The sequence below is a fragment of the Ursus arctos genome, unplaced genomic scaffold (genome assembly GCF_023065955.2).
Source record: "Ursus arctos isolate Adak ecotype North America unplaced genomic scaffold, UrsArc2.0 scaffold_19, whole genome shotgun sequence".
Taxonomy (NCBI): Eukaryota; Metazoa; Chordata; class Mammalia; order Carnivora; family Ursidae; genus Ursus; species Ursus arctos.
In genome coordinates, this window is record NW_026622863.1 from 43804197 (window position 1) to 43818032 (window position 13836).

Here is a 13836-nt window from a genome sequence, read left to right on the forward strand (position 1 = left end):
TCTCGCTGGCTGTTTCTATCTCTGTCTAATAAATAAATAAAATCTTTAAAAAAAAAGATTTTATTTCTAAGTAATCTCTACATCCCAATGGGCGCTCAAACTCAAAACCCTGAGATCAAGAGTCACATGCTCTATTGACTGAGCCAGCCAGGCACCACTCTTCTGTTTTTTGAGGTCTCTTTCTGTCTTTGTCTCTGCTTTCTCTGTCTCCATGTCTCTGTCTTCTGTTTTTCCTGTGTATGTCTTTCCTCCTCTTTCTCCCTTTCCCACCTCCACCCCACAACAGCCTGGCTCTGCTTCCCATCTCTCCCTCACTCCCTCTCCTGTCCCGTCTCTCCTGCAGCATCCGCCCAAACATCTTTGTGGGCCGAGCAGAGGGCACCACGCAGTATGGCAAATGGTACTTTGAGGTGATGGTGGACGAGGTGGCTCCATTCCTGACAGCTCAGGCCACCCACCTGCGGGTGGGCTGGGCCCTCACTGAGGGCTACAGCCCCTACCCAGGGGGCGGCGAGGGCTGGGGCGGCAATGGGGTCGGCGACGACCTCTATTCCTACGGCTTTGACGGGCTGCATCTCTGGACAGGTACCTGGACCCTTCCAGGGGCTCTCATCCCTGATTATTGGCCCCAGAGTTTCCAAGATTCTCACCACACATCTTGGGGTTGTTGGGATCCTGATCCCCAGAATAGGCCAACTTTTGACTTCTTAATCCTAATTTCCCAAGACCTAGAGCTTCCAGAGTCTTGGCCCTAACCCATTTCCTCATAGCTTCCAGAACTCTGGCCCTAGGAAATGTATGATCTCTGGCCCTAGAGATCCTAGAAAACTTTCCTGATTTTTATGACATTTTGTGGTCTTTGACTTATGACCCCAAAGGTTCCAGAATTCTAACTCCAGGATTTTAATCTCTGACCCCACAGGTCTCAGGATCCTAACCTCAGGGGAACCTTGACCTCCCCGCTAATCTCAGAGCTCCTGGGCCCTCCATGGGAACATTTGACCTTAGGGTTGCCAGGATCTAGATCCCATAGGATCCTTTAATATCTGCTTCTTGTCTCTTGAGACCATTGGTCTCTGACCAATGAGATCTTGAGACCTCTGACTTCTGACCCTGGTGCCCTGGTGCAGGACACGTGGCACGCCTGGTGACTTCCCCAGGGCAGCACCTCCTGGCCCCGGAGGACGTGGTCAGCTGCTGCCTGGACCTCAGTGTGCCATCCATCTCCTTCCGCATCAATGGCTGTCCTGTGCAGGGCGTCTTTGAGGCCTTCAACTTGGATGGGCTCTTCTTCCCTGTCGTCAGCTTCTCGGCTGGTGTCAAGTGAGAACTTACCGTTGCCCGCTTGCCAAGCCCCAGACCTGGGACTGTTCCAAGACAGCTTCCCTAGTCATAACATGGCCTCCTAGAAAGCCAGGATCTGGTAGCCTACCCTCAGGACTGACTGATCAGATCCCTATGTGAAGGTCCCAGTGACCGCTACATGGTCCCAGACACTTTAGTGTTCTCCCAATGACCCAGACCCTTCCAATGACCTCAGCTTCTTCACGACCCCATATCATTCCAGTGACCTTCAAGTGTCCCCCCCAAAATTGCACAATGACCTAATAGCTCCAGACTCTCCCAGTTAATTCCCAAATGATGTCAGGCTCTCCCAATGACTCTATGCCATTTCAATGACCGCCAAATGACTCCAGAATCTGACATCTGTCTTCCTGTGACCCCAGATCCTCCCAGTGACCTCCCAGTGATCTTGGACTCTCCCAACAACTCCATGCTTTTAACAATTTCTCAGTGACCCAGCATCTCCCAGTTATCTTCCAGTCACTCCGTAATCCCACAGTGACATTTATCCCTCAATGATCCCAATTATTTCAAAGACCTCAATAACTCATTCTTTTCCCGATGATCCCAAGCTCTGTGAAGGGCTCCCCAATGGTGATTACAGTTATCTCACCATTACTTCAGATTTTCAGTGATTTCCAAATGACCTTTTTGTTCTCCCCAATACTTCCCAATATCCCCCAATACTCTGTTGAGCCAGGGTCTCTTCCAGGGGACCTTCCCATGACCCTGCATTAACTCCCCAATGACCCCACACTTTCCTTTTTTGATTCTCCGATGATTCTCATTGGCCTCAGACATTCTCTTTGACGTTATACTTTCCTTTTTGACCCTAAATGACTTCCATGACTCTATGCCCAGTGATCTTTCCCAGAACTTTCCATCGATCCCAGGATTGCTCCCTTACCCCCACTGAGCACAGATTCTCCCTGTAATCTGCCCCACCAGTGACCTCTCTCTCCCACTCAGGGTGCGGTTCCTGCTTGGTGGTCGCCATGGTGAATTCAAGTTCCTGCCTCCACCTGGCTATGCCCCATGCCACGAGGCTGTGCTCCCTCGAGAGCGACTTCATCTGGAGCCCATCAAGGAGTATCGGCGGGAGGGGCCTCGGGGGCCCCACCTGGTGGGCCCCAGCCGCTGCCTCTCACACACCGACTTTGTGCCCTGCCCTGTGGACACGGTCCAGGTACTGCATGCCCCACAAGAATTTCCTGTGAGGCAGGCCCTCTTAGGAGTCAAGGAGGTGGGGAACTGTGCTGGAAGTTGGGAACCTTGTTGTTTAACAGATGGGGAAACTGAGGAAGAGTGGAGGCAAAGAACTCTCTTAAAGTAGAATCCCAGTTTCCAGGAATCCTCAGTGTAGCCCCCTACAGAGAGGACTATTATTGCCCTCGATTTACAGCTGAGGGAAGGAAGCCCTGAGAGGTAACCAACCCGTGCAAGCCACAGAGCTGACTTGAGCCCAGGTGCTGATTGTGAAGCTTGAGATCTTTTCCACTAGTTTATTGTCATCTCTTGCATCTGGATCTTCCCACGCCTCTTGTCCCAACCTGAGCTCCCCACCATCCTACCCAGACATGTCCCTATCAGAGGCCACGGAAGTCGTGTTCAAGAGCCTGACCGTGAGGGTCTGATTTTCAGTGTGTTACCATAGGTATGTGGCCTCCCTCCTCTTCCTCTGGGCCTCAGTTTGGTCATCTGTGAGGAAAGGGGGATAACAGTAGAGCCTACCTGGTAGCATGGTCCTGAAAGTTAGATGAATTACTGTCTGTGAAGTGCTTAGCACAGTCCTGAGTCAATAGTACTCCATCCCCCCTGTAGCCAGGCCAGACCGAGGGCCTCCTTCTGGATGTCTCCCTCCCACTCCCCCAGCTTGTCAGCCTCATGGACTGTCCACTTGGCCTCCCATACATCCCTCCTCACCTCCTCTCCTCCCCATGGCCCGCCCTGGTCCAAACCATCATTATCTCTTGTCTGAAGAACACTAATGACATCAATATTTATTAGTCACCTACTGTGTGCCAGGCATTTACATAAACTATGTAAGATTTAGTAGTTTATCTAGGTTATATCACTGAATCCTTATGAGGTCAGTAGTGTTCGGATCCTCATTATACAAAGAAGGAAAGAGACTCATCCATTCTTTCAGCAACCACTTCCGGGGCATCTCCTCTGGGCCTCGCTCTGGGCTGGGCAGGGCTGGGAAAGTGGTGGAGACTGAGGCAGCCCCAGGTCCTGTCCTCATGGAGCAACCAGTCCACAGGGGGAGATAGTCCCACTCCCAGATAATTCCTTAATTCTGTGATTCTAAGTCCTTACTCAGCTGGGTGTCAACCCTAGGGTCAGGGTCAGGTGATGAGGAGCAGGGCTCAGAATCCCAGAAAAGGTCTGGGGGACTGTCCTTGGGAAGAGGGGTCATGGTGCAGGCTGGAAGGAACACAGGGACCTCACAAACGTTCCCTCCCCTCCCCCTAGATTGTCCTGCCTCCCCATCTGGAGCGTATTCGGGAGAAGCTGGCAGAGAACATCCACGAACTCTGGGCACTGACTCGCATTGAGCAGGGCTGGACCTACGGCCCGGTGAGGGGCTGCCTGCAGCATGAGGACGTCAGGCTAGCCTGGCTGTTGGGGGAGTGAGCAGGGAGGGTCCCATGGTGGGGGGAAGGGACTCTTGGGTTTCCTGTGGTAGAACTAAGGGCAGGAGGTCAGGGGTTGCAGTCTGGGCATGTGGGGGAGAGGGACGGGGACCCTGAGGAATTGACACTGGGGTTTCTCCAGGTTCGGGATGACAACAAGAGGCTGCACCCATGTCTTGTGGACTTCCACAGCCTACCAGAGCCCGAGAGGAATTACAACCTGCAGATGTCGGGGGAGACACTCAAGTGAGGGCGGTACTGGGGAGCAGGGGCCTGGGCCTGGCTGCTGGTGAGGAGGAGGGATCGTGAAGCAGAGACTGAAGAAGGCAAGAAAGAGTAACAGAGGCATAAAGAGAGCTGGTCAGTAAGAGAAAGAGAGAGACGTGGAATCGGGGGAAGAAGTGGACAGGAAAAGGTGGACACAGGCGAAGAGATATGGAGACAAGGGAACGGGGAGAGACAGCAGTCAGAGAGACAGAGACCAAGGCAGAGAGATGGGGACAGACACCCAGAAAGCCAGAGCAAGAGATGCGGAGGGCCAGCAGGGACTGGGGAAGGAGGGGAGCCAGGCTCAGGGAGAGGACTCCAGGGGCCAGGAGGCTGTGTGGGGTGACCCTGTCCCCCGCACCCTAGGACTCTGCTGGCGCTGGGCTGCCACGTGGGCATGGCGGATGAGAAGGCGGAAGACAACCTGAAGAAGACCAAACTCCCCAAGACGTGAGTGTGGGTGGCCCGGGTCCTGTCTGGGGGATAGAGTAGGAGGCTGGGGATGACATGGTGAGGGCTGGGCGGTTGAGGGGGTCTTGTAGGGAGGCTGAGGTCAGAGAAAAAGGAATTACAGGTTAGGGTAAAGGTCATAGGACCAGGGGTCAAGGGTCAGGGCTCTGGAGTCAGTGGTGAGTGTCCTGGGGAGGTGTCAGGATTGCAGAGGTGGGACTTCCAGAGGGACAGGGGGTGTGAATTGGGACCCAAGGTCAGGGTGTGCCATGGAATCAGGGAAAATGAGGGAACAGAGGTAATATCTTCAAGTCAGAGGTGGGGCGGGGGGGTCAATGGAAAGAGATGAGAAGTTCTTGGGAGTCGTGAGTAAGGGACACTAAAATTATAGGTGAGAGATCAGAGGTCCTGAGGATAGAGGCCAGGGTTCAGAGGTCAAGGACTCCAAACCCAGGAATTTGAAGTGACAGAGCTCTGAGGTCAGAGGTAGGAAAACTCAGAGTTAGAGATGAGAGGTCAGAGTCCCAGGGTTGAAGATGAGGCTCCCAAAATCACATCGCAGGGGTCAGAGAGGCCAGAGGTCAGTGAAGCAAAAGCCCTTGCTAGGGTCACAGGATCCTGCGTTAAGAGGCCAAGTATCTCAAAGCTCATTCAGGGGAGTCATAGAACCCAATGTCTGAGATCGTAGGTCAGAAATCCCAAAACTCAGAGCTCAGGATCACAAGACCCTGGGAGCAAGGGTCAGAAGTCAGGGATTCTGTTGCTCGGGGCCCAGAGGCGGGGGTGAGGGGTCTCCTCTCACCAAGCTCTGCCACGTGCACAGGTACATGATGAGCAATGGGTATAAGCCGGCACCGCTAGACCTGAGCCACGTGCGGCTGACACCGGCGCAGATGACGCTGGTGGACCGGCTGGCGGAGAATGGGCACAATGTGTGGGCACGAGACCGCGTGGCCCAGGGCTGGAGCTACAGTGCCGTGCAGGACATCCCAGCACGCCGCAACCCTCGCCTTGTGCCCTACCGCCTGCTGGATGAGGCCACCAAACGGAGCAACCGGGACAGCCTCTGCCAGGCCGTGCGCACGCTGCTGGGCTACGGCTACAACATCGAGCCGCCTGACCAGGAGCCCAGTGAGTGCAGACCTTGGGCCCCTTACGCTAACTCCTGCGCTGATGTGGGCCCCGCTGCCTGACCCCTGACTTCTGACCCCATTTGGCCCCTGAATGGGCTACATCTACAACACCGAGCCTTTCTCCCCCAACCCTGACCCTTACTCTGACCCCGACCCGGAGCCCAATCTTGACCACTGACCTTGATCATACTTGAGCCCTGCCAGATCAGGAGCCCAGTGAGCACTAGCCCTGATCCCCAACTCCAATCCCGGCCCCCAGCTATGACGTCTAACTGTTGACCTTTATGGCTACAAAATGGAGCCACCCAGCCAAGAACTCAGAGCCTCTAACCCCTACCCCTAACCTGACCCCTGACCTATCACTGACTTCTAATTCCAGCTTTGATCAGGTGCCCTAGCTGTGGTCCCCAACCTTCAGTTTCTCTACCCCTGGCCCCAGCCCCAATTTTGTCCTCTCTCTGAGCCTGACTCTGACACTCTCTCCCTGATCCTTTTCTCAACCCTTGAATCTAAACATCAACCCTAATCTTGACCCTTAACCCTAGACCATGATGGTGCCTGACCTGACTTTCTGTCTCTGTCAGCATCTCTTCTCTGAGGGCTCTGACTGCTAAAGAGATGGGGCGGGGGGCTGTCTCACTTAGTAGGTCCTTCCCACCTCTTTGACTAGCTTGAGAGTCCCCAGGTCTTCTCCTGTAATACCAAGAAATTATCCCTTTTCCCTCAGTCCCCCAAGGCTCTTGACTTCTCTGGTGTCTCCCACCAACTTCTCAGTGTCTTGGGATCCACTCCCCACCCAGCCCCTGACTCTGCCTGGCCCCATTTGCAGGTCTGGTGGAGAGCCAGTCTCGCTGGGACCGGGTGCGCATCTTCCGGGCAGAGAAATCCTATGTGGTGCAGAGCGGACGCTGGTACTTTGAGTTCGAAGCAGTCACCACGGGTGAGATGCGAGTGGGCTGGGCGAGGCCCGACCTGCGGCCTGACGTGGAGCTGGGAGCTGATGAGCTGGCCTATGTCTTCAATGGGCACCGCGTGGGTACCTCCTGGGGCTCCACTCTGCCAGGTCCTGTGGTCCCTCCCACAGCTCATACACTCCAGCCCCACCTCTGTCTGTGCCCCATTGTCCACTCATCCCTGCATCTGCCTTACCACTTATTCATCCATCCATCCATCCATCCATCCATCCATCCATCCATCCATCCATCCATCCATCTGTCCCACCCTCCCGGTCCATGCATATATCTTTTTTTAATAAAGATTTATTTAGTTAGTTATTTGAGAGAGAGAGAGCATAAGCAGGGGGAGGGAGAGTGACAAGCAGACTCCCTGCTGAGCCGGGAGCCCAGCATGGGGCTCGATCCCAGGACCCTGAGATCATGACCTGAGCCAAAGGCAGATGCTTAACCCCCTTAGCCACCCAAGTGCCCTTGTCCATGCATATAGCTATCCATCATCCATTCATCTACCCACAAATCCAACTATCCATCCATCTACTCATCGGTCCAGATAATCATTTAACCATCCACATTTCCATCTGTTTATTCATTTATTTGTTAGTTCAGCCATTCACTTATTTAATCAATTTGTGAATTCATTTATTTAATCCTTTAATGCGTGAATCTATCAGTTCGTCCATTTATCCACCCATCCACCTGCCCATCCTTCCACCTACCCACTCATCCATCTGTCTTTGTCTATACTTTCTTCCTTCCCAGTATCAACCCATGTAGACTCACCTTTCATTTCATTCTTCCATCCAGCCATATACCTGCTTCCCATCCATCTGTCCCATTACCCATTGATCTATTCTGGGGGTGTATGGATCTATATGAATCTGGAGAGGGGACATTGGCAGGCTCGTTTTTCCTTTCCATCACTGTCACTTGCAGCTGCCCCCAACTCCCCACTACAACGCTGGTGGTCTGCATAACCCCAGCCCCAGCCATGGAAACAGTAGAGAGCTCAGGCTGAAGAGATGGGATGTGGAGATCAGTGGGAAGGGAGAGCATAAAAGCCTGTCCCTTACCTTCTAAGGACCGTGGATACAAATGTGGGAAAAGATGGGGGCCCTGTGGGGGTGACCCCTCTTCTGTCCCGCATGCCCTAAACTTGATCTCTTGCATATGTATCTTTACACATCTCTCCTTGCTTCTATATGTTTCTGTTTCTCTGTGTGTCTCTCCCATGCCGCATCTTCCCCTCGCCTCCTCACAGGGCCAGCGCTGGCACTTGGGCAGTGAACCATTTGGGCGTCCGTGGCAGCCGGGTGATGTCGTGGGCTGCATGATCGACCTCACAGAGAACACCATTATCTTCACCCTCAATGGCGAGGTCCTCATGTCTGATTCGGGCTCTGAGACAGCCTTCCGGGAAATCGAGATTGGGGATGGTGAGGGCTGGCCTCATGGCCCCTTTCTGGTTTTCTGTCCTCTCACCTGACCCTACACTGCGTCCCCAGCCTCCTGCTTTTCCGTCCCTTCCTTCCACGGTACCTCCTCCCCTCCTGCCCCTGCCCTGCCCACCTGTCCTCACCCCTGCCCCTCCGTCCTCTCCCACCAGGCTTCCTGCCTGTCTGCAGCTTGGGACCTGGCCAGGTGGGTCACCTGAACCTGGGCCAGGACGTGAGCTCCCTGCGGTTCTTTGCCATCTGTGGCCTCCAGGAAGGCTTTGAGCCATTCGCCATCAACATGCAGCGCCCAGTCACCACCTGGTTCAGCAAAAGCCTTCCCCAATTTGAGGCCGTGCCCCTTGAGCACCCCCACTATGAGGTGAGGACTGACCCCACTCAGTACCCTCTGATCTGCCTTCAAACCTCATTCTTCCCACAGTTCTCTTCCCCAAATTTCTCCTTTCCTTCTGTGTTAACCGTGTAGAAGGGGATGTCAGGTCAGTGGGCTCCTGGGGCTGCCTTGTAGGGTATAACTAGAGAACCACAACTTGTCTGACCTCCAGGTGCCTTGCCTATTAAGTGGGGGAAGGGAAAAAAGAGGAGCTGGGTTAAGTGACCCTGATGGAAATTTCCAGTCTTTATAACATCTCATCTTACAGCAAGGTTTAAAGAAATATAAATCTCTGAGTACATTTTGGCACCATCCTTACTAATTGCTATCTGTATATACATATTTTTTTTCATTTTTTTAGCAGCTTTTCATTAATCTGAGTATCCTAGTTTTTAGGTTCTAGTGTCTTTTCTTTACCAAGGTTAAGCTTAGCATCAGACTGACCATAATCACGTAGACCAAAGTGATAGTTCTTTTCTCAACCTGGGAGGAACCTGAATCCCACATGGCTGAGCTTCAGCGGGTACTTTAGAATCAGCCAGACCTGGGTTGGCTTCTTATCTGCAGTGTAGCCTTGGACATGTGACTGTCTCCTCCTGAGCCTCAGTTTTCCCATCCACGGCATTGTTCAGATTTCCTCACAATAATCCCCCCCCCACTTCTGAATCATTTGAATAAGTTGGAGACATCATGCCTCTTTTTGTTTTTTATTTTTATGTAAGCTCGATGCCCAGCATGGGGCTCAAACTCATGACCCCCAAGATCAACAATCACATGCTCTACCGACCGAGCCAGCCAGGTGCCCCCATCGTGCTTCTTTATCCCTAAATATTTCAATGTGCATTTCTTCAGAACAGGCTGTACTCTTACAGAACTGCAGTTATGAAAATCGGTCATGAAAATCAGGAAATTTGACACTAATGCATACTATTACCTAATTCGTAATTCATATTCAGATTGTATTAATTGTGGCGATAATGTGTCTTTTTATTTTTCTGGTCCAGGATCCAATCCAGGATTATATATTGCATTTAGTTGTTATGTCTTTTTATTCTTTTTTTTTATTGTTTATTTACTTACTTATTTGAGAGAGAAAGACAAAGAGAGAGAGAACATGAGCAATGGGGGCCAGGACAGAGGGGGAAGGAGAGGGACAAGCAGACTCCACACTGAGCGTGGAGCCCCACCCGGGGCTTGATCTCACAACCCTGAGATCATGACCTGAGCAGAAACCAAGAGTTGGATGCTTAACCTGACTGAGCCACCCAGGCGCCCCATGTCTCTTTATTCTTTAATGTCAAATGTTCCTGAGTCTGTCTTTGTCTTTCATGCCAGTAACATTTTTGAAGAGTACAGACCAGTTGTTTTGCAGATTATCTCTCATTTTGGTTTGTTGAATGTCTCCCCATGATTAGGTATAGGTGACACATATTCAGCAGGAAGACAAGGACATTGTGTCCTGCTTAATGCAGGATATCAGGAGGCACATAGTGTCATTATGTCTTATTACCAATTACTTTAATTCGGACTGTTTGATTAAGGTGGAGTCTGCCAGGTTTCTCTACCACAAATTACTATTTTTCTCTTTGTAATTACAAAGTAATTTGTGGGGAGGGATTTTAAGACGAGGTGAGAATGGATGCGTTTTAAGCAGGGGAAAGTCCAGTTTAGATCTGAGTTTTGGAAAGGTCCCATTGAGAGTGGATTATAGGGGTGACCGCGGAGGCAGAAAGACCAGAGGTGCCAGGGGCTGGAGAGGCTGCTGGAGCAGATGTTGAACTTCCTCATTCCTGTTACTGCCAGATGTGTTCTCAACCCAGGGACCGGAGCGCTAGACAGCCGTGAGAACGAGCACACTGACCTACATGCCACCACGTGGACGAGTCTCACAGGCGTAATGCCGAGGGAAAGGAGCCAGACACAAAAGAGCACATCCTGTGGTTTCCCATTCGTAGACAGTTCAAGAACAGGCAGAGTGAATCTGTGATGTGTTAAATCAGGAGGGTGTTACTGCGAAAGAATATCTCAGATGTTTCGTTACTCTGCACCCAGATCATGGGAGGGAGACTGTTGGTAGACTGTTGTGAAGGAGCAGAGCAAAACAGGGTTTATAAGAGTGGGGGGAGAACAGAGAAAAAGACCCCACAGACAGTCTGGGAACAGCAAATCTTGGCCAGAGTTTCGAGGTGAATTCATTGGCTGGCAGGGAGCACAGAGGACTTGGCATTTGGTCTTTGAAGATGGGACAGGAAGGAAAGGGAGCCACTCCACTTGTTCATGGAGTCTCGAGAAAGCCTCTGAGAGTCTGTTTTTGGAGCGCACAGGTCAGGCACCTGTCCTCTGTCAGCTCCTGCCTCTTGTTTAGGCCAGGTCAGGACATTTCCCTCATCAGACTCCCTCACTGGCTTTGAGAGGGTGGTGACTAAATGGACACCAAGGGGGCTCCTGGGTGGGTGGGTGGGGCTTAGTCAAGTTCTGTGTCTCCATCTGGGCTCTGGGCACACAGGTGGGGTCACTCTAAAACCTCATCATGTTACGCATTATGACACGTGCACTTTCCTGAATATTTCCATATACAGGAAGTTTAGCAAAAATTCATCTGGGGGGCCTTTACGAAACTCTGGCCCTTCTGGCCTGCTCTCCCCAAGAGTCTCCCCAAGAGACCAGGAGGGCAGGGCCTTTGTTCTGTTCGTTGATGTGTTCCCAGCATTGGGGAATGGTGCCTGGTACATAGTAGGGTCTCAGGAATTTTTTGTGGATTGGATGACAGTCTGGAGTGAGGCCTGTGTATAGGTCGGTTTGGAACGTTCCCCAGGCAGCCAGGGCTGCCACTGTACGAGGTGCCCAGACAGAGCTCGGCAGAGGGCTGAGCGCACCCTACAGCCAAGCTGTGTGTCCCCCAGGGAGCCCATCCGCTCAGAGGAGTGAGTCTTTGGCTAATTCTCACACAGGTGTTCCAAGGCCTCCTGGTGGCTCCGTGTGTACTGGGTTTAGGACCAATGGCCTAGCCTGCCTGCCCAGCTCAGTCTTCCTGCTTGCCCTTAGGTGACCCGCGTGGATGGCACCGTGGACACGCCGCCCTGCCTGCGCCTGAGCCACCGCACCTGGGGCTCCCAGAACAGTCTTGTGGAGATGATCTTTCTCCGGCTGAGCCTTCCAGTCCAGTTTCACCAGCATTTTCGGTGCACCGCAGGGGCCACCCCCCTGGCGCCCCCCGGCCTGCAGCCCCCCGCCGAGGATGAAGCCCGGGCGGCGGAACCCGACCCTGACTACGAAAACCTGCGGCGCTCAGCGGGGCGCTGGGGCGAGCCTGAGGGGGGCAAAGAAGGAAATGCCAAGGAGGGGGCGCCCGGGGGCAATGCCCAGGCTGGGGTGGAGGCCCAGCCTGTCAGGGTGGAGAACGAGAAGGATGCCACCACAGAGAAGAACAAGAAGAGAGGGTGAGTCGAGGGTGGGGCCGGGGTGGGCCCGACTTCAGTAACGTGAGAAAGCCCATTGTGTCCCACAGCAGCCCCATGTATGTTAAGTGGAGTCAGAATACTGAGGGAGCTTAGCATGCCTCAAGTGAGCCCCCTTATCTCCTGGGATGCTCTCATTTTTCTGAGAATGTAAAATTGGGGTACCCCCTATATCTATGGAGAACTCCACTATCCTTGGGGTACCTAGTAGGTCCCAAAGCATTTCACCCAATGGACTTTATTATCCATGGACACTAACGCGGACAGATACTCAAGTGTCCTGGGAGGGTTGACTGTACCCCCAAAGTATCCCAGTGAACACTGCTGGTCTTCTAAATTGGGATTTAGAAGATTTAGAAATTGGGATTCTAAATTTCTGTGTCTCAAGTGTGTCCCCCCAAAAGTTAACTTCAAAGGAGACCCTCAAAAGGCCCTAAACCTGACTTGAAACTAAATGTGCTTTCCCTACTATCACAGTGGTTTTCAGTGGGATGGAGTTCTGTGTCTCTTGGCAGATGTTTGGAAATAATGGATGACTTCGGTTATCACAGTTTGTGGGACAGTGGTACTGCTAGTGGGGGACTCCAGGAATTCTACAGGCCTTCAGTGCACAAGACAGTACCACACAATGAAGGATTATCCTTTCCCAAACGCCTCTAGCACCCATATGAGAAATGCTGACTTAGGGGGACCACAGTATGCCCCAAAGGGAACCTCCATGTCCCCAGAGGCACCTTTAAATTTGGGCATCTGCAAGCACAGAGCACAGCTTCTCCAGAATGGATCATGCTGACACAGTTGGCAATTTTATCCCTCTAGAGGCGGGGGCTTGGGTATTAGAAATGGGATGTGAGGGTCATGAATGTTGTGGTGGAGAGGGCTGGGGGGCTGAGCTTGAGAGCTGGTTCTCACAGTAGCCTCTCCTCCCCATCACCAGGTTTTTATTCAAGGCCAAGAAGGCCGCCATGATGACCCAACCACCAGCCACTCCCACTCTGCCCCGACTCCCTCGAGAGGTGGTGCCCGCTGACAACCGTGATGACCCTGAGATCATCCTCAATACCACCACGGTGGGAACCTGGAGCCCTCAATTTTCCCTCAGAGACCCCTCAGATTTCCAGATTTCATGCTGCAATCCCTAGTAATTGCCCTTACCTGGGGACACCCCAATATACACTGAAGACCACAAAATAGAGCACACGCTAATTTAGTCCTTTGAACCCCTAAATCCATACAGCTAGGGGGCCTAAAAATTGCAGGAACACAATGAAGCTATAAGTTACACTGATAAAATTCCCAGGGATCCCAGAATCCAGAGGATATATCAGTATAGACTTGGGACCTCAATATTTGGGTTCACCCATATAAACTCAATACCCTCAAATTTAATAGCTATTCTAGTATATTCCTGGGAACCAACATTCACAATACCCTAGTGGAGTTTAGGGATTTCCCAGATCTGGAATGTTTTCTGATACAGATAGCCTTGTGGTTAAGACTATGGGCTACCTCGGTGCCAAGAAGGTCAACCACTTCACTGCTCTATGCCTTCTCCTTTATGGAAGTTTTATGGTTTCCCATCATTAAAATGGTTTCCCATCATTAAAACAAATTGTACCCACTTGATGGTGATTATAAAAGTTAAGTAAATTAATTTGTGAACCATTTGTTAACTATAACTTGTTGATAACATTGTAATTTGGAGAGGAACCCAAATTCTGGGGTATCACAAATAGTCCCAGAGGATTCCCGAATCTAAAAATATATC

General features: G+C 51.9%; 1 protein-coding gene across 1 annotated transcript in view; it reads left to right on the forward strand.

The window, feature by feature from the left end:
• The window catches only part of RYR1 (ryanodine receptor 1), a 108369-nt gene that overhangs the window by 17324 nt on the left and 77209 nt on the right, over nucleotides 1-13836 (forward strand). The window contains exons 18-29 of the mRNA XM_048223677.2: nucleotides 344-585; nucleotides 1131-1323; nucleotides 2314-2530; nucleotides 3820-3924; nucleotides 4123-4226; nucleotides 4614-4697; nucleotides 5521-5828; nucleotides 6660-6862; nucleotides 8045-8219; nucleotides 8390-8598; nucleotides 11656-12050; nucleotides 13006-13138. Coding sequence (XP_048079634.1) covers nucleotides 344-585; nucleotides 1131-1323; nucleotides 2314-2530; nucleotides 3820-3924; nucleotides 4123-4226; nucleotides 4614-4697; nucleotides 5521-5828; nucleotides 6660-6862; nucleotides 8045-8219; nucleotides 8390-8598; nucleotides 11656-12050; nucleotides 13006-13138 — 2368 coding nt within the window. The remainder of the gene's footprint in view (nucleotides 1-343; nucleotides 586-1130; nucleotides 1324-2313; nucleotides 2531-3819; nucleotides 3925-4122; nucleotides 4227-4613; nucleotides 4698-5520; nucleotides 5829-6659; nucleotides 6863-8044; nucleotides 8220-8389; nucleotides 8599-11655; nucleotides 12051-13005; nucleotides 13139-13836) is intronic.